Raw genomic sequence first — 21,346 nt, 5'->3', positions numbered from 1 at the left:
CTTCCTATCCCTTGCCAATCACTTGGCAAAACAGCTTGGAACCTATGTCTGTAGCATTTCTCTCATTTACTCAGTATATCCCTTCTTTCCATTCCCATTTTTCATGACCATTTACATACTATTGTAAAAGGTTTATTTTTTTATTATTAATACTGTTATTAGATTCCTCTTTGTTTCTTCCAGTTTAAGACTCTTGAGAGATTGAAATAATGACCTATTTGTTGGCATTCCTTACACAAAATCTTCAGTAGCTCTTCATCATCCACTGCAGAAAGAACAAACAGAGACCCTCAAGATTTTTCACCCAATAGTCAAGTTCATCTCTCCTGAGGAGATTCCAAACTTTACCCTGCAGACTAAATTATATGTCATTCCTTTAATGTTCCCATGCCTTCTTAAATATTCATCTTTTCACTGTTCCTTCCACTGACAATTTTTCTACAACTCCTCCCTCTCTCCTCACTAAATATATCCTACCTTATGTTTTTCTGAGAAATACTCAAAAATTACCAACAATGAAATACATATACATGCATCATATATTTATAAGTAAATAATATATATAAAATAGGTCACTCAACCAGCTAATATCCCACAGTGTTTAGTATACTATATCTCTACTGAGAATTCGGTTTTAATGATTTATTTATTTAATTATTTAAGGTTAACAGAGGACCCATGTGTGTCAATAAATACTTGTTGAATGAATAAATGAATTTAACTGATGGTTTTTAATTAGAATCTCTTGGCTCATTATCTTGGTATTTCTTGAGCCTGACAGAGTTATCAATTTGCTTTTATTTGTAGTTTTATTCTTACTGAATTATACACCATTTTATGTGCTACACCTATGAAAACAGTTAAATAGGTTTACCATTAAACCAAAAAAGAAGAATCAACACACATGTAACTAATTTTCATTTTACTAATTAACATTAGAAGAGAATATTGGGTATCTGCCATTACATGGCAAAAATTATGAAATAAACTCTCAAAGGAGCTATGTCTCACAGATACCTAGCAGATTGTCTGGCATTTCAATGAACTTTTATTGGGTATCATTATTGTAATAAATTTCCAATAATAAACTCCATTAGAAATCATTACTAGTGTCCAAAATTTTATGAATATATGCATACACACAAAATATGCGTATACATCTCATTCTCCATCTCTGTGCATGTGTGCACACATAGTACACGCGTAATGGGAATTTCATTTGTCAGTATGACATTTATTCAAGTCATGATTATCTAAGCTCCTATCCTCCAGTAGCTTCCCTCTTTTTATGTATGCTTATTCTGGTTTTCCTGAACTATTCCTCATTTCATTGCTCAACAACTCCTCTTTGTTCACTAAAAATTAGCAACATAGGCTCAACTCTGGGTTTTGTTTTTTTGTTTTGTTTTGTTTTTTGCACTGCTTGGCAGTGAGTTAAGTTAGATAAATCTTTAAGCTTCATTCTACTACAAAAATTTTCCCAAAATTTTACTGAATTTGTGTAGTCCGTTACCTCTGATGTTTTGCACATAACACTGTATATTCTTAAGAGACGTACTGCCATGAAAATGTTGCCTAACTTCTAATATTAGTTTCATAACATTGAGCCTTTCCCTAAATCATAAGATTTTACTTTACCTTGCCATTAGACCCTCTCCACCCTCAGCAGTTAAAAAGTCGATATTTTAACATCCTTACCTGTTAAGATATTGAACGAGTTAGCAATTGTAACTCATCCAAATCATTCAGAAAGCAGGAAGACCCTTAGGAGTTGTGATAGGAAAAGATGGTCTTATATGAGGAACAAGTTTTTCATGTAATACTATCAACAATGCCACAAGGCAAAAGCTGTTAACTCTGCTTCCCAAAGGGAAACTGAGACTCAGAAAGTCAAGCATGCTACTGCAGCTCAAATTGTAGGGCTGGGCCTTAAACCCATGATTTTTTTGGTTTTGAAGCCCATGTTGTTTCATTACTCTCTGTTGAGAAGTTCATCATGCTCTGGAAATTCCTATTCCATACTAAAACCATTCCATCCTGTGTCTGGTTTCCTTCAGGTCCTACTCTCCTTTATTCGAAAATAATTCATCATTTGATTAGAAATGAGCTTAACTTACTTATGCTATGTTTGTTTGGTAATACAAAGTTGCTGTCTTAATGCAATTAAGATGCAAAGCCACTCTGAACATCAGTATTTCTAAAATGGGCAAGGTTTTTCTCCAAAGGGTAATTAGTTCTGTATGATCACACTGTGCATATATTTAGTCTGCTTATATAAGACTGTCCTTATGTTGGATTTATTCTCCCTTCCTTCCAAAAAAAATATAGCTTATCTTTATGGTTAAGCAAATGAGCTGATGAAAATCTGGATGGCTTATTGAGAAACCTGACAATTTTTATACTGATATTTCTAAATATTCATTCAATTGGGCTAGGTAATGTTGCTGTATTGCTTTACACAAAATTGCTTAAGAGGTCCGCAGAAGCCATCATGACTTGTTATTGACTCGTGATGAGTTGACCTTTTTCATGCTAACTGTATTTATTTAAATACATGAACTCAGACGTGCTGTCTCTGTGTCTTAGTCATACTAAGCTATTTTAAGGTAACAAACAGTTTTCAAATCTTTAGTGGTTTAATGAAGTAAAGATGCATCTCTCCTTCATACAGAGTTGGATGCAGGTCTGTAAGATCATCTGAATGTCTTTCTCCAAGTAGTGAGTCTGGGATCTAGGCTATATTCACCATGTGACTCCACTACACTGGTGAATTTTGCTTGCAGGCATGTGGTGGATACACATGGTCCCTTCAGGCTAGCTAAGAAGGAGGCTTACACATAGCTGGATTAAAAACAAAAACAATTTTAAGAATTCCAACCTGAAACCACAATTTCCAAGGTATACCATTCATTATCCTCTGATACCATTAGCTTTATAACCTCAATAATCTTAAGTGTTTTGTTATCACTCTTTGAAAGAGATTTCAAATATGGAGCAACTAAGCTCCAGACAAGTTGAACTTGGTATCTAGAGATACTGAAAATCAAAGAAGACTCATATCTTTCAGAAGAGTATATGGATTCATACTTTTACTTAATCAATTATGGTGCATGATGGAAAATCATCTCATTAACATAGAATCCAATAAGCAGTCACTTAATTCCCTTTGCCTGGCTCCAATATCTCTAATTTGGGTCACTCACTGTCCCTCTAGCGGGTGGTGAGTTCTTCATGTTTAACCACATACCTGATCCCCAGAAGCTAAAACCCAGCCTTGCCACAGGTCTGGTAAGAATTGCTCATAGGCATAGCCCATAGTTAGGACATGTCTGGTGAACTGCAAAAAGAGGCAATGACTGCTTCAAGCCTACCTCCCACAGCTCTTTGTTCATGACACATTCATCAAAGACACTGTGCTATATGAAGTGGGCTCTATTGCCTTACTTCCTAAGGGAAGTGAAATATCTTATTGGAAAAGACACAGTCTTAGAGTAAAGCCCATCTGGATTTAAATCTCAGCTTTGCCACTTATCAGCTGTGTGACTTTCATCAAGTCACATAATATTCTGAGCCTGAGGTTTCTATGTTAAAAAATACCATATATATCTCATAAAATTTTTGTGAGACAGAGCACATTTGTCATAGTAGGTGCTTTGGAAATGTTAGCTACTTTTTAAAATTAGTAACAAAGACCCAAAGATCTTCATAATCACATGAGTAATCATAATAGAAATTCTCCTGATGGAGGCATTCAAGAGAGTGTCTGGTTTAACACCTTACTTCTAGGTTTTGAGGAGGGAAAGGGATGCACATATCTGAATTTTCTGTGGATTGTTTGAAAATGTGTATTTCTAGGTCTCATCCCAGATTTGCTGACTCGAAGCCCTGGGACTAGAGCTTGTGCATGTGTCACTTGAGAAAGTCTCACAAATGAGCCTACTTAAGTATAGCACATTCTAGAGGCCTGCACAGGGCATGGTAAAGAGGAAGCGCTCAGCAAATATTCGTGGAACTCAGAGGGTCCATGTCTTGGCCCAGGTCCTACCTCCCATAACCAGGTAGTTCTTTTCTGCTCCTTCCTGACTGCCAGACACTATGATATCAGCCATTGTTTAATCTTAGAGGAATCCAACTTTTCCCCAGTGAAAATTGATGTTTCAAAATATCCTTCCAGTCATAGCCAAAAACGGTAGACAAAACAAAAATATAGCTGCCTCTTTTTTGGATGTCTTCACAATAACAGAATTTAGACACTTCAGCAAGACGATATTGTAAGCTCTAATAATGTTAGCCAATATTTACTGAGCAGCTACATGAAGCAGGCTGCAGGTAAAACACATGTTCACACAATCCCTTTGTGGTAGGCACTGTGAATATCCCTATTTCATAGTGAGGGCATCGAGGCATCTAAAGGGTATGTAACTCGGTCAAGTTTGTACCAGGAAGTTTTTTAGAGTGAGGTTGAAAGACATTTCTAGATAAGTTCAAACTCTTAAAAGAACTCAAGTACTCATTCTGATGATAGGTGCTCTGAGCCAGAATTGTTATACAATCAGACATTCTATATTATCAGTTTGACAGAAATTGATGTGGTATTAACATATGGATTTGTAATGCTAATGTTTTAAACAGCCATATTAAGGACGTTTTCATGATAGAAAAAAGTGGCAATGGGATGAAGTAGGTCTGAAAATACCAGGACTACAATAGATAATTGATTTCCTAGGGTCCTGAAGGTGGAGAAAACTTCACACCCTGAAAACCCTATTAAAAGAACCTCTCTCTTTACTTGATATTCCCTTACCTGCCTTACTTTTCTTAATTTACATTTACTTGATTATATATATGCATGTATGTCAGCAGGCAGGGAATAAAAGAGATATTCCAGACTCTAGAGTAGCCAAGAAGGATGACCCAATTACTCACCATCACATCACTCTGTGATAACCCCTTTACTTGCCTGGATATTTTATGTAATGATTATCTATTTATTTATTTACTGCTTCCTCTCACTATAAAGTTTACTCCATGAGATCCAGAAGTAAACTTTATATACCTTGAATATTATTATAATGACTGAATAGGTGAGCAGATTCGAAGGATGAGAGAGTATATATCACAGTACTAGATAGAAAAGTAGAGTCTATACTCTGTTAAAGTCAAAAAAGAGAGATACCAAGAAGACCTAAAGAGTGATGTTGACAGAACTGTACTCTCCACCCCTAGAACAGCAATATTCTGTTTTACACTTTCTTTTGTGTATGTATGTGCATGTTGGAGGGGGAGAGAAGAGAGGGGGAGAGAGAGATAGGTAGGTTAGGGTCCAGGGAACTGGGAGTAGCTCAATATCAAAAAAAGAATCAAAAAATGGGCAGTAGAGCTTAATAGACATTTCTCCAAAGAAGACATACAGATGGCCAAAAAGCACATGAAAATGTACTCAACAACACTAATTATCAGAGAAATGCAAATCAAAACTACAATGAGGTATCACCTCACACCAGTCAGACTGGCCATCACCAAGAAGTCTACAAATAATAAATGCTGGAGAGGGTGTGGAGCAAAGGGAACCCTCTTGCACTGTTGGTGGGAATGTAAATTGGTACAGTCACTATGGAGAACAGTATGGAGGTTCCTTAAAAAACTAAAAATGGAGTTACCATATGATCCTGTAATCCCACTCCTGGGCATATATCCAAAGAAAACCATAATTCGAAAAGAGACATGCACCCCAATGTTCATTACTCAGCCATAAAAATGAATAAAATAACGCCGTTTGCAGCAACATGGATGGACCTAGAGATTAACATACTGAGAGAAGTAAGCCAGACAGAGAAAGACAAATATATGATATTGCTTATATGTGGAATGTAAAAAAATGATACAAATGAACTTATATACAAAACAGAAACAGACCCACAGACATAGCAAACAAACTTATGGTTACCAAAGGGGAAAGAGGGGAGGAGAGATAAATTAAGAGTTTGGGATCAACATCTACACACTACTATATATAAAGGAGATAACCAACGAGGACCTACTATATAGCACGGTGAACTATATTCAGTGTTTTGTAATAACCTATAAGGGAAAAGAATCTGAAAAAAATATGTCTGTATGTATAACTGAATCACTTTGCTGTACACCTGAAACTAACACAGCATTGTAAATCAACTATACTTCATTTTTTAAAAAAATTAACTTAAAATGAAGGGCTTATAAATGTGTGTTTGCAGGCAGAGAGAAGCAAAAACCCATCAGGTCATTCTTTATATGATTCTAAACTCCAAATGCTCTTGAGTGAATGAAGGACCCAGCTGAGAAAAGGTAGTAGCCTGAACCTGGGAGAGTGGTCTGGGAAGGAAGGAAGAGAGATGTAGCAGTTAAAGTTGACAGTGCTTGGTCATTAGGTGTAGGGAGAGAGAAAAGCCAAGGCAGATGCTCAGACCTCAGACTTGAGCCCCTGGGGATGGTCAGGCCATTCTTTGATGCAGAGCACTTGTAAAGCAGCAGTTTTGGAGGGAGAGGATTATGGCTTAAGTTTTGAGAAATTGAATTTAATGTGCTATGGATAACCCATATGTTAATGTATTAGTCAATGAATAAGGGGTTCTGAAGCTTAAGAGAGAAATTAAACCTGGAGATTCAAATTTGGGAGTCATCAGCAAATCTGTATACCTTCACTTTTCTCAAAACCTCCAAATTTACTTAAGCAACTGTTGTTAATTTCTTAATATAGAGATATGACTGCCCTACTATTAGTGCATTTAATATTTATTAATATTTATTACAGAAGGAAAGATATTCTAAGGTTGTTGGTACATATTCAGTGTAGCAATCCTCCATCACCAGTGGAGTGGAGTAAGGTTATGAAATTGCTTAGATTTATTCAATCTGTTTTATGCAGCCATGCTTGAGGATACAACTTGGAACCTGGGAGTTAATTTTAGACTACACTTCTGGTCCTTGGGGAAATTCTTCCATCTCAGTGTGCTACAAGCATCACCAGAATGCCTTGTTCTAACCATCTAGGAATTTGTCATAATGATGATTATTTCTGAGTGACAATCAGTATAAAATACTGATTAAGTAGTGGACCCAGACTGTTTGGGTTTGACTCCTAGCTCCCCCATTTACTACTAATGTGACCCATTTTCTACCCTTGTCAAGAGGAGATATTAATAGTACTCACCTATGAGGGTTGACATGAGGATTAAACCAAATGAATAACACGTAGTGTCAGAATGATGACTGGTATGTAAAAAATGCTAAATAAGTATTAGCTCTTATTTTCAAAAATGTGTAAGAATTATCACCATTCTCTACCCATCATGGTGTTCAAAAAATTCTGGTAAATGAAAGGATTTGCTGAGCACTTACTAGGTCAATTTTGTAGAACTAAAAACGGTGATGGTAGTGTGCTGGGAAACCCTACTTACTATCCATGACGTTGCTAAACAGTGTGACATTACCAAAACATGATACCCTGGAATGTACATAGCCAATTGGCCTATAGATGATCAAATCAAGAAAGCCAACATTATACTGGGCTAGATTAGTAGTCATTAAATTTCTCAAAGAACTATCTATTTCACAGTTGTATGAATCTTGCTTCAGATGTGATCATCAGTTTCTTGTACACTTATGTTCACATTATTTACACATTATGCATTAAAAGAAGTAAATATAACATCAGGGTTATTACTCTGAATGTATTACATTACATTCTTTACACAGAAAAAATTTTTATGCATTTACAAAATGTGCCACTATTTCTATTATACAAGGGGCTGGGAAACAGCCTTTCAGAAGTTGTTGAATGACCAACATGCAAGTGTACAATAGCAAACAAGGTGGAATGGCTATGATGTTTCCATGAAGTAAATTTGAAATAATGTAATAGAGATTTATTATGATAGAAAAATTAGAAATAGATAACCTGGAAATTGGAAACACAGATTATTATCATTACCACACTACTTGTATGATTACTAGTAGCCAGTAGGGATTGGGGTACATCCTATGCGCCAGGTATACATGACACATTATCATCACAGTAACTTTAACCCCTGCAGTAATTGTTTGGTAGATGCTATTATTATCCTTGCTTTAGAGATGAGAAACAAAGAAACAGAGAAAGTTAAAAAATAACAACTTGCCCAACATCACATAGATAGAAATTAGGGGAGCTGGGACTTGACCCAGGGCAGACTGATTCTAGAACCCATGTCGAACCATTGCCCCAGTATGGACCAAATACTTCACGGTTAATGAATCCCTTCTCATGTATTTTATCTCATTCCATCTTCACAATCAGCCTGCAAGGTAAGTATTATTTCAGAGTATGTAAGTTGCACAAAGTGACACAGGTAATAGTAACAAAGCTCAAATGGAACCCTAGTCCTATTCCTTGCAATCCACACCCTTCTTTCCATTGGAGTCTAGTCTAATAACTTGACATTCTTAGGAGTCCATAAGTTGGTAAAGCCCTCTTAGTTCTGCAAGCAATATTTGTAGATACAAAATGAAGATGGTCACCTAGTGATTTCAGTGTGAAAAGGATGCTCCATTACACACTGGTCCTTGGAGCTGTAACTAAGCAAATGGATGTCACGTGTGTACTATCAACAGAAGCATTTTTGTAAATTCATGATATTAGTTGATATTCATAGTATTCTGGAGAAAACACTGGTTTAGAGCCAAAAGACAAAGGCTCTAGGTCTCCTGGCACTGGGAATTTCAACATCTAATAATTTCTTCATTAATAAATAAGGGATAATATCTGACATGTTTACTTCAGAGAAATTGTAAACATCAAATGAGATGATATATAATTTCAAACACCTTGCATTATTATACCACCAGACATAAGTGCCCAATAAATATTTGGGGAATAAATAAATGAATATGTGACTAATATGTGGAACAAAGTATAACTTGAAATGTAGACATAGTATATATGTATATATATATATATATATATATATATGAAATAACTGATAAAACTCATGTGATCATACTTTACTTATTTGTGTACCTGGTACAAAAAATTCTGTTTCATGGATTCTCGAATTTATGTATATAGAATTGAACCAGATTAAATCTATCTTAATGCTTATGATTCTTCAGTACTTTGACTTAATGTTCTTGAACCAGCCCTAATGGGGGAAAAATGTCACCTGGAAATTAGGTATAGAGTAGAAACACAAATATATGTCACTTTGCCAGAATCAGGTCTGTTCTCATATCCCAATAACAGTCATTCATTCACTATGCCTCTATTGCAGACCTGCAGTGTGAAAGACACCAGGCCAGTATTTTGAGAAAGTCAAAGATCAATTGACCAACTCATCTCAGGTTGCCCAGGACTTATGTTACTGCTGTCCTCACATGTCTCATAGTCCAATAAGAGGGGTAAGGCATGTATGTAAAAATGATGTAAAGTAGAAGTGTTATGTGTCTTGAGATGGATACAGATAAAATGCACTGAGAATTCACAAGTTGAAGAGATCACTACTTCAACTCCAAGAGTCCAGAAAGGAGAGAGCATTTAAACTCAACCACAAGGGGCTTCCCTGGTGGTGCAGTGGTTGAGAGTCCGCCTGCCGATGCAGGGGACGCAGGTTTGTGCCCCGGTCCGGGAAGATCCCACATGCCACGGAGCGGCTGGGCCCGTGAGCCATGGCCGCTGAGCTTGTGCGTCCGCAGCCGGTGCTCCGCAACGGGAGAGGCCACAACAGTGAGAGGCCCGCGTACCACAAAAAAGAAAAAAAAAAAAAATTAAACTGAACCACAATAGCTTGATTTGTGTTTCTGAAGAATAAGCAGGATGAAGTAAAATCTGGGACAACAGTAGGAAGAGATGGGGACTCTTATACAGCCGTTTGGCTTTGCTGGAGCCTAAAAAAAGAGGTGTGCATTCCAGGGACCAGTTTGCCGAGACTGTAGGTCTTCCAGGATAGGGAACTTTGAGCTAAAAGCCAGGGAAATCCCAGGCAAACCGGGATGAGTTGTCCTTTCTTCTACTTTCTACTGCGTACTTGGGGACCACATGCAATGAAGGCTGTGGAGGGGTTTTAGCCAACTGAAGTGATTTAGCTGTGACATATTAAAAATTTTTCAGTAGTTTGATAAAGTTTACATTTTTAACTACAAATCACTTTCATTATTTCAGGCTATATATATCTTTTTAAAGGTTTGTTCATTCTCTCTCTCTCTCTCTCTCTCTCACTTCATCTCAGCACTTTGAAGGGCTAGCCTTCATTTCCTGTCATCAGGATCATGTAAAGGCATATTGATGTAGCTCTAGCTTCCTGTACAAGGGAGATAGCTCAGCAAACTAGCTATCAAATTCAACCACAGAATTTGTAATTGGAGAACTGAGTTCAGATCTCTTTACTCAGTTTAACCTTGAGCAAGACCCTGTCTCTCTGAGCCTCAGTTCTTTGTGATTGAATATAAGATATTAATTTTAGAAAATGTTAGGCAGCTAAGTGGCTACTCAAAAGTGCCCAGATATATCCCTAAAATGAATGCAAGTTTGAGACTAGGGTGGAAATTTGTATACTAGGTGTCAAGATAGGTAGTCATAGCCTAGTTAGAAGATCCACACATGTGGCAAGGATAGAGAGAGGGTCAGAGAGTGGAGTTACTTACCGAACGTCCACACCCACATAGGAGAAACAGCCCCAGTCATTGTAAAGGCAATAGAGAAAGAATCATATGCAACTGATGGCAGCTGTCACAGACTCAAGGGGATCGGTGGCTCAAAATAGGCACATTTGGACTGTCCATCTCTCTCTGGTAGGGCTTGCAACTGTGTACTGTATTGACCACCAGGGATGGAACACAGGTACACCCTCTTTGTTAATTAGTTTTTAAAATCTTTTCTTATAAATGTAGGAAAAATATAGAAAACACATAAAACAAAGCTCAATTAAATGAATTATCACATGACCACCTAGTAAAACCACTACCCAGATCAGGAGTTAGAACTTTGTTACCCACGCTGAAACTTTCTGGTGTCCCCTCCTAAACACAGCCCCCTCTCTACCCCTAAGGAGTAACCATCCTCTTGACTTTTTTGGTAATCATTTTCTTAGGTTTATTTATCATTTTATCACCCAAATGATTTGCGTACCCAAACATATAGCTTAGTAATGTCTGTTTATAAAATGTCATTAAAGTCTCTTTCAATCTGTAGACTTCCTAGCGATCATATCTCCCTCTCTCTAGCTCCCTTCCCCTCTTCCCTCTCTCTTCCTCTCTCTCACTCTCTCCTTCTCTCTCAGAAACTGGAATGTGTATCTATCGATGTTGAGTTGCCCACAGTCTGAATTTGGCTGACTGCATCTCCATGGCATAATTTAACATGCTCCTTGGTCCTCCACACTCCATGTAATTTGCTCAACTTTGGGAAAGACTCGTTTTTGGAAAGGTGTCATTTTCTTCTGTCAGGTGGTACATAATGTCCAGTTATCTCCTGTGTGTGTGTATGTGTGAGTGTGTCATGTCAGCAGCCATTAATTCTCGCTACTAGGTCCATTAAGTAATTAAGGGATGCTGGCATGGGCATGCTCTATCATTCCTGTTTTTGGTTTGTTAACTGGCATAATTCTATAAAGAGAAACTTCCTCTCATCTACTATTTGGTTAGTCTAGTAGTACTGTTTATATAGGAAAAGCACGGTAAATGCTGGATTCCTTTCTTTCATTTACTTCTCACTGAGCCCTCTTATATAGCACTCCAGATCTTGATGAACATCTCCTATTTTGAATGCCACTGAGTTTGAGGGGAGTAAACTAACATAAATTAAAAGCAATTACAATAAACAACTATATCTTGAAATATATACCCAACCCAACATATGTTTTTACACTTTGATGAATTTGTTCCTAAGGATATTTGGAAAGATAAACATCTATTCTCTGTTTATTTTTAACCCGTACTCTTCCATATTGTTACTGTTCAAGACAGATAATATCTAATCTATTTGCATTGTTAAAACATTGTTCAGGTTTACTCATTTGTCTCTATTTGCTTCAAACTTTATATTCTAATACAAGATTTCACAGTTTAGTCATTGGAAAAATCTAACCCTCATTCTCTATTGAAATTTAGAGAAATTTGGAATTATAGTTCTTTTTTTCAAACCACCTTTCAATTCTCCAGGATGAACTCATTAGGAGCAAAAGATGGAATCTTTCCAAGGTGCATGGGCCAAGGGCAGCATTTGATAAATGATTGGAGAAGCTGCCTTTGCTTCCCGAGATAGAAATTAGAGAATAGCAGAAATAGTAATGAGTAAAGAAAACAGCCAAAAAGCTATTGCTGAAAGAATAGCTTTAATTTGAAATTTCTTACTTCACTGTTCGTTCTTTACATTTTTATGACTAAGAAAATATTTTAAAGCTGTGATTATTTAATTTTTCTTTACAAACCAACTACAAAATATTATAAGAAAGCCCCAATAAGCAACCATAGCTTCAATAATCGTTTCCTACTTAGCTTTCAAAACCTGTTGCATAAAGACTTTTATCAGTGAGGGAAGCAAACACTTTCATTGATAGATGAGTGAACCATCCTTGCCTTACTGCATTCTAATTCCTTGATCTGACTTTTTAAAGCACAGAATTTAAACATCTGAGAGTCATTAATTCTATCACAGCTCAGCAATATAGAATCCTTCAAAAAACAGTCAATGCTTGCTTTGAGGATGTGATCTCTAGCATAAGAACACTTCATGGGAAGTGGTGTAAAGACTCAAAGAAAATTAAAATTTTAAAAAGCATCAAACATATATATTTTACAACTGCACCTAAGGAGGTTGCATCTGTTTGTGGCCACAACTGACTTTCACAAAGTTCCCCTCAAATACTTCCTTGAAATATCCTTTTCATAAAGGAATCAAAATAATTAATATTTACTACAAGTGGTTTCTAATTTGCAGGAAGTCCTGGTAAACTTTGTTCACATCAGGTCCTCAATTATGATGCCGCTTTCATCTAGTTCTCTTAGCTTGGCTTTCATCCAGGCTGTTAGGTGAAATTAGGCCCAGAAAATCGGATTATTACATCCCAAGGGAAATGACTGATAAGCAGCAGATGATTGCTTATCTCCTGGCTCCTTGCTGGTGTTGAGGTGTTGCTAGTTGCAAAGCCAATTTGTTAACAATTAGTACTCATTAGAATCATTTCCTGTTATCGGTTCTTAACATTTGACAAAGCACTTTTAGGAAATTGGACCCCCAAAAGTAGCTATCCATAAGTGTTGAGCAATTAAAAATCTTCAGGATCCAATGTAATTCCTAAGCAGAGTCATCAGTTTCCAAGTAATTATTTTTGCTTTGGAACCCACCTGCTATCCTGTCCAGTTTAAAGATGTGCTGGTACAAGGACATACTTCTTAATTAGCAGAGGTTGTGGATAAGTCAGTACAGGAACAAAAGGAATTTTCTTTTATTATCTGCTTTAGCTGTTTGCAGCATATCTTTAAGGGACAAAAAATGCCAGCTTGCAATACAATATATATATTGCGAGAGTATGAAATTAAATTCATTACTTCTATTATCTAAACATTTAAGTTTAGTTTTTAAGTCTGTGTTCACCTTTGTATATTATGAACTCTAAGTATAGAATCATAAATGGAGTCAATGTGCATTACATTAGAATTTAAATATTACCAGTGTCAGCTTTCTGAAATATTATATATGACTTTAATAAAATTAGCATAAATACTATATGCATTTGAAATTTTTTCTCAGAAAAGGCATTGTGTTTATCTAATTTTTAAATATAGACCTGCATGTATTACAAGGCTGCAAATCTACATTCAATTGATATGCCCCATTATCTAATTAAAATATTTATTATCTGTACAAGTATATCTACTGATACTTGCTTAAATGTTCTTTATTTAGATTAAGAAAATATGCCTTATTTCCTCCCTAGTAAGTAATGGTCTTTACCTATAAACTATTCAGTTATTTTTGTAGGATCAGGATTAAAACTCTGAATGACATCCCCCATCTTCTGTTCCTTTCCCACATCACTCCCCAAATTTTCCTTTGCCTCTGTGCTTATTTTATAAATTTAAATAATTGCTCCTATCCATCTTCCCCTAGACTTAATAATACTGAAAATATTTCTTCTAATTGTGACAAAACATGGAGATGTGAACTAAGTATAAATTTCTGTTTCTGAATTTCTTACTCCCATATTAAAAGCTTACATTAATGGAGAAATTAAGTGTATGTTCTTCTTTGAAATGCCCTATGCTCAACCTCTCTATCCTTAATAAACAGAGATGGTATTGACACAAGTGAATTTTGTTTAACCACACTACATTTGCTTCTTAATTAGTGAATATTCATCTGTCACCAGCAGCAGCTATGACACCCCTCCCTGCTAACATGTTCTGTCATAAATAATCAATGAGGTACTATTAATATTCATGAGCTGGAATCTGTGTAGTCATGTGCACTGATGCAGAGACAGGGGGAGTGTTGCCATGAACTGACTGGAAACTCTGTGTGTGTATCCGTGAGTGCAAGATACTTAGGGAAAGCGAAGAAGAGCATGCTGCCACACAGCACCCTGGCTTGTGCTTCCAGCAAACAGCGGTTTGTCTGTGTTTCTGGACTGAAGTGACTGATGAAAAACAGTAGTCAAGTCTGGAGGGTGATTCCCTTTCAGTTCACTTGCCTTTCAGTTCTGGGGAAATTAGAAGATTTGCTCTCTCTCTCTGCTTGTTAGAATGGGCTGCAATTTGTGCACTTTTCAGAAAAGAGAGGAACACTACAAACTGCTGTATGAAGTTTCCCAGGTGAGTGCAGGGTCTGTTACCAGCAACTAAATAGCCAGGCTTTGTGTTTGTCTGAAAAATGGTAAATGAACTGTGGCTAGCTTAATTTTTTCTTTCTGTAGATTTCAGAATGAAGGGCAGACTTGCTGGCTGGGGGCTTTTTATTTTGGTTTGGGGTGGCAGTTTTCAGCTTCCTTGCCACTCCCCCTTCAGATGACTTCCTGTGGGATTCTTTTTAACGTTTTTTTGTATCTACTGCCAAGATGTCAGTTAAGTAAAAGGAGTAATACTGAGATCCATGTCTGTAATATTTTGAAGACCCTCTTTCATTTTGGAATAGTGTTGACATTTGAAAATCAAATGTATCATTGTCTGCATAAATATTGGGATTTAATAGGTCTGTGAGCTCAGTTATTTGGAATAGACAGGAAAAGTTTCTTGCCAAATCTTGTTAGTCAGAGGAATTATTTGACTAATTAGGAATTTGTGCTTTGGTTTTAAGAGGAAGACCTGGTATATTTGTATTTTATGAGAAAAAATACATGCTATGTCTCGGCTTGGATTAAAAAAGTAGATAAAGGAATTTTCTTATCATTTGTTCTTGGATCCTTTTTATAATTTCTTTGTTTAGCACTAGAAATTAATTTCAAGAGCTTATTACAATATTTGTATTGTAATGAAAAGGAAAAATGTGTGTAAATTTGGATGTCCCTTTAATGTATATCTGAGGGCTTTTCAGAATAAAAATAAGAAAATGATATTCCCAGCCTTCAGAGTTTTCATAGAATTCTATTAATTCACCATTTTATTTAGGCAGGTTTCCCTGGGGGGTGTATGAAGTCCAAATTTCTTGTTTGGCAAAATAAAGTTTATTCCTCCCTTCTTCCGGTTTGTCCCAGATGTGACACACTACTTTTGTTTTTAGATGATATTGCTGATGAAAGACAATGTTTGGGATGTTGGTGGTCTGTGGGCACAGCAGTCGCCAAGTGCCCACTGCCTACTGGTTCCCTCAGATTTCCCCCTGACGTGATTCATTTCACAGTGGGCTAATTACAAAGTGGATTTGCTACACATGAAACAGCCTCCTTAGTTGCAATGTTAATGCACATTTTCATGGTAATGTGATCAGAGGCTCATTAGCCACTTTCCAAAATGATCCTCTGCATTAATTAAATATAAAAATGACTCCTTTATCACCATAGAGAGGAAAAGGAAGATTAACATTGTTAATTACACCAGGGGCAATACCTTTTGCTTCTCTTTTTACTATAAACTTGCGAGCCTAGGTTAAAATCATCTTCATTCCTAGATAAGCTCTCATCTGCTTGGACTCATGAAAACAGTCTCTAGGTGGAACACTTCCCTTTAGTTTGGTTTATAAGAGTTTGAGTTATACTATTGTTTTTCTTTGGGTGGTGGAGGAGCAGGGGAGTGGATTAATAAATCTAATTTTTCTCTGAATTACTAAATTGACATAAAAGTATAATATGGAGGAAGTAGTAGGTGGCATCTTCCCTGATTATGCCTCGGTTAAGCTGTTTATCTTCTGCTAAGAAATCAAGCCAGATTTCTGCATCCAGAAAGGACCACTGTGTTTGTTAAGGAGCCTTTGTTGTAGAATTTTAAAGTGCTTGTCTGTAGTTTTGCCTTTAAGTGCTTCCTAAATCTTGAGAAAATAGATAAGCCATACTCTTTATTGCTTCCACCTGTACTCCTTCATCTATTTACTTTATTTTCTCTACTCCTGAGTTGTGGTACTTACGATCTTTAATAAAGGGGGTGAAAATGAAGTATTAGCTTCCATTTAACTGGCTTTTATTCGATAAGTTAAAACCCCAGCTTAAAGGTCTTGCGTGTGTTTTCCAAGGGGAGCCCTCCTACAGTTTGTCCTTAACTTTGCGATCTATTTTATTGAGTTAATGGAATAGATAAGATATCAAAGGAAACCAGTGATAGGCTCATATCATACACTGGAGCCCCGTGTGGTGTTGCAGACTAGTTTCTATTTTTATTTGGAGGAGCAGCAGCTCAGAGCACACATGAAAGTGAGCATGTTCTTAACCAGGTGTTCACGAGGGGCACATAGCTGCCCCCAGAAGAGAGGATACTATATACAAAAGTGACTTGGGATTGGAAGCCTGCGTATTTCTAGCTGGTAATATTAAAGCAAATTAGCTCACACAAACATCAACACCTGATGATCCAAATCATATGTATTTACTTATAGACGTAATTCTCAGGTCACCTGCCTTTTTGTTTCTTTTGTTATTATTTCTTACAAGCTAAGGCAAATTAAAGTTTATCAGGTGATGTGAAAATTTAAGACTAGCAGTGAATGCTACCTACATGACCAAGAGCAAAAAGATTATTTCTCTATAACAGAATCATTATGACACTGAACTTTTTAAAATTTTCTTTCTATATTTCTAGATTTTGCTCTCTGATAACATGGGCCAAGTAGAATACAGTTTCAGATTTGTAACAAAAGCGTATGTGCTCACTGAGGAGTCCAGTGAAACAATCAGAATAATGTACCTAGGTGTGAAATGAGGTCAAGTTTAAATTTGGTTGATATTTTTTGTTCCTACAGAGGAGTTAAGGCTTTCAGTTGGCAGAAGAAAAAGAATATTGCTTCAAGAAAATTATTTTCAGCTGGAGTTGGGCCAATCCGGCTCCAGTATGAACACAGTTGCAAGAATCTAGGGTTTGTGTAGATCCAGTAACCTTCATACCAAGCAATTTTCATGCATCTATTAACTCTTTTATGTGCCAGGAACACAACTGTTATCTGCAGTGATTTATTTTATTCAAAGTAGGTTATTTATTAACCTCTTAAGAATTAATAAATGGGTAATTTGAACAAGGCCCTTCTATTGACACGAACTAAATTGCCTGTTTTGTACTAATCTGATTAAATAACCAGCTGGACCAAGAGAGCTGCAGTAGCTTGTTAGGCACTTCGGACTTAAAAACAGATTTATTTATGAGGGAGATTGTATGGTAATATCTAAATCTGTTGACTTCTAAGTTTGATTTTTCATACATAAATCGAATGTAACTTTTTGATTGATTACATAATGGAAATTTATCAATGGGGTGCTCATTGGTGTTTAACAACATGTTCCAAATGGGGGCAGATATTGACTGGTTTGGCACAACTGGAAGGTCTCCCCACAGCCTGCACCCATGAATTAGTATCAAAACTGAAATGGAACCTTCATGGACAGTGACAACAATTACAGTATTGACAGCAGCTACCTTGGAACTGCTCCCGCCTTGGAACTCTCATAGCATTTTGCTTGCACTTTTTGAGTTTCTTGTTTTTTACATTCATCTGTCTGGTATTACCGTCAAGTGTGTGTGACTGAATTGTGCACTCCTTGAAGGCAGGTCAGGTGCTTGACTGTCCTATAACCCCCACCCTGCCAGCAGACACTCACTGAGTCTCACCATGGTTCCTTGAAAGACCATAGCCTCTGCCTCATCCATAGCTTCTAGTGAAAGACCATATCACTCTGCCTGCCTCTCTGCCCCATACCTAACAGCTGATTAAACCAAGAGCAGTCACCTAGTACATGAAGTTGAGGGTGCAATTAGATTTTTTTCAGTCTCAGAAATATTTATTGGGAAACAGGTCATTACTAAGGGGATTAGAATGCAGAGGGAGAAAGAGAGAGATCGAGAGAGGGAGAAGGCTTTAAGTAGATTGGGAAGCTTGAAGGTCTGTGGTCCATCAGATCTACGAGGATAAAATATATTGAGAATCAGAGACACTTGAGAAAGTGTCTCTATGAGCACATGGGTCATGAGAAAGAGAAGCGTAAATAATAAATAGCAGGTCTTCAGAGAGGCCTCATTTCCCCAGTTCCAGTACGTTTCTATAATAAATTCTCCATTCATTTTAACTTTCTTGAATGAGGTTATCTATCCTTTATAATCAGAGGAAAAAATGAGGACACATCACAATAATGTCTTGCTTTTGTCAACCAATTAGCAGCTGCCTTAAACTCTAGCCATGCTGTTCAGTTCAATAAACTACTTTCAGTAAGCTTCAATTGTCCAATATGTGCCAAGTCCTCATTTTTTCCATGGGGGATGCAAAGACAGATGTGACAGTCCTTGCTTTTGAGAAGCACACTATGGCAGTAGAAGAAAGACACATAAGCAGAGAATTTTCATATAATGTGATAAGTGAAAATGTTGAATTAACAGAGATGTTGACAGACTTCAGGAAGAGTGCAAAGGGACTCGATGCGGGGGGCGGGCATTAGGGGGGATGAGAAGGGAGAGAGAATCAAAGAGATAGAAGGGTAGAGAAGTCCATGGAGGTGGCAAACAGGTGCTAGGTGTGAATGGACCTGGAGTAGGGGAACTACAAGCGACAAGTGTTACTAAAACCTCAAGTAGCAGGCAGGCTCTAGAACATGGCCTGAGAGGTGGTGGGCAACACCAGGCTTTGGAGAGTATCCCATGTCCCAGGATTGTGTCTGTTTGTTGGTTTGTTTGTTTTTAAAGAGGGAGAAATCACTCTGTTAGGAGTTAAGAGTGTAGACTTGGCTGTGGTGTGTGTCTGGGGACATTGGGCTTGGGTTGGGGATGGGGAGGTACCACAGCAAAACAACAAGGGAGGCTAATTTGGAGGCTGTTGCAGAGTTAGTTAGTGATAGAAATCATGTAAAAGCGAGGACAGAATTGAGACCCTGAGGAGGTAAATTCATTAGGCTTCTGGCTTGTGAGACCAGGGAGGTATAGTGAAATTTACAGAGGAGAAATAAGAGAAGGGAAGTGAGTTCTGGAAAGAGGAGAGAAGGCCACTGAGTTCATCATGGGCTATCTGAGCAATGCTGGCAGACAGTGAATATTCAAAATGAAGACCTGGCATATATGTGTTTGGTGGATGAGATCACCCAGAAGGAAGTAAAAAGTGAGGAGAAAAACTGAACAGTGAGGAGAGTTGTGAACCAAGGACACAATATTAAGAAACACAAAAAGGAGAAGAAAGAAAAGGAGAAAAAGTGAAACTGTTATAGAGTGAGAAGGAAGAGAAGAATAGTGGGAGAAGCCAAGCAGAGAAGGTGTTTAAAAAGGAGTGGCCAATGTGGTCAGACAGGATAAGAACTGCAGTGTCTTTGGATATGAAAATTTGTGGTATGCTGCCCCGGCGCCTCTTCAGGAAGGACTTGTTGCCCCAGCTGCTGAGAGCACTGTCAGCCCCTCAGGGACTGTCTTATCTGCAGAGAGCCCCTCACCCAAGGTTATTCCCCTCCCAGGAGGCTCAATCTCTCCAATGGCAGATGGATGCAAGTCTACATGGGCCTGGGCATCTCGGACTGAATTGGGACCCTCTGAAAGGCAGCTCGAGCTCCAGAGCTCCCTGCAACTGTTGTTGGGCCTGCATCATAGTTCAGTTCTACTTCTGCCCAGTACTGCTTCTTTTTCCTCCCTTCCACAGAGGGAATGCTTCTCAGCTCTTTACCACTAAATTCTGTCACAGAATTGGCTTCCTGGAGAACCTAACCTGGAGCGAGGTCAGTGGTGACAATTACAGAGCATCTAAATAGAGAAATGTGGACAAAATCCAGAAAGTGGTGGATTCAAAGATGAGGTCGACTGCATTTTCAAGAAGTTTCTCTGGGATAAGGCAGATTATAAAAAATGGAGTTACTACTAACATTGGAGTATGAATTTTTTTAGCCCGGATTTTTTTAGAATGCAAAATTGCTTTTTAAAATTGTGAATGTTAAAAATGAAAGTCATCTTTACTTCTGCTTTGAAAAGTAAGATAAATTGATTTCACATTTGAACTATGATGTGCATAGGGTGGTGATAATATAGTGATTAAAAAATAAAACATGTACATTTAGTTAGACTTTACTTTATCCAAGCCTTTTGAAGAAAACCTTAAATGTTAGAGCAGTTTTTTTGTTTTTTTTTGTTTTTTTTTTTTTTGTGGTACAGGGTCCTCTCACTGTTGTGGCCTCTCCCGTTGTGGAGCACAGGCTCCGGACACGCAGGCCCAGCGTCCGTGGCTCACAGGCCCAGCCGCTCCACGGCATGTGGGATCTTCCCGGACTGGGGCACAAACCCACGCCCCCTGCATCGGCAGGCGGACTCCCAACCACTGCGCCACCAGGGAAGCCCTGTTAGAGCATTTTTGATATGAATAAAAATAAATATCTTAATGATTTAGGTAGGTTTAATAAATGAAGTGCCTTTCTCTACTATAAGGATCAGAATATCACATTTTTTAAAAATGTATACCTTTAATTTCTTCAAATTTTCACTACTTATTGAATTGTTCTAGACCCAGGAGAAGATCAGCTACCTCTAGCTGCATATCTTTCTATTTAGAGGAAATACTGGAGGAAAACATTTTCACTGGTTCCATGTTACACACAAAGGAGACATGTTGCTGAAAACTTAGCTAATAGATATGCTGAGATCTTTGACTCTTCAACTCACCTGAATTTGCTAATTAAGTGGGATAATCTGATTAGAAAATTCTTTAATTTCAATATTTGTTGAAAATAGTTCTAAAATA

The 21,346-nt window shown here is 37.5% G+C and overlaps 1 protein-coding gene across 2 annotated transcripts in view; it reads left to right on the top strand.

Moving 5' to 3' along the window:
- The window catches only part of PDZRN4 (PDZ domain containing ring finger 4), a 374,557-nt gene that overhangs the window by 212,957 nt on the left and 140,254 nt on the right, over window positions 1-21,346 (top strand). Inside the window, exon 1 of one of the 2 annotated variants that reach the window (XM_032645763.1) lies at window positions 14,755-14,823. The exons of the other annotated variant lie outside the window; for it this stretch is intronic. Within the exon in view, the coding sequence (XP_032501654.1) occupies window positions 14,755-14,823 (69 nt within the window). Of the gene's footprint in view, window positions 1-14,754; window positions 14,824-21,346 lie in introns of those variants that run through there. 2 annotated transcript variants of the gene reach the window in all.

The sequence above is a fragment of the Phocoena sinus genome, chromosome 10, assembly GCF_008692025.1.
Source record: "Phocoena sinus isolate mPhoSin1 chromosome 10, mPhoSin1.pri, whole genome shotgun sequence".
NCBI classification, from domain to species: domain Eukaryota; kingdom Metazoa; phylum Chordata; class Mammalia; order Artiodactyla; family Phocoenidae; genus Phocoena; species Phocoena sinus.
The sequence above is the reverse complement of the archived record's forward strand: the minus strand, read 5'-3'. Positions and strand labels throughout refer to the sequence as shown.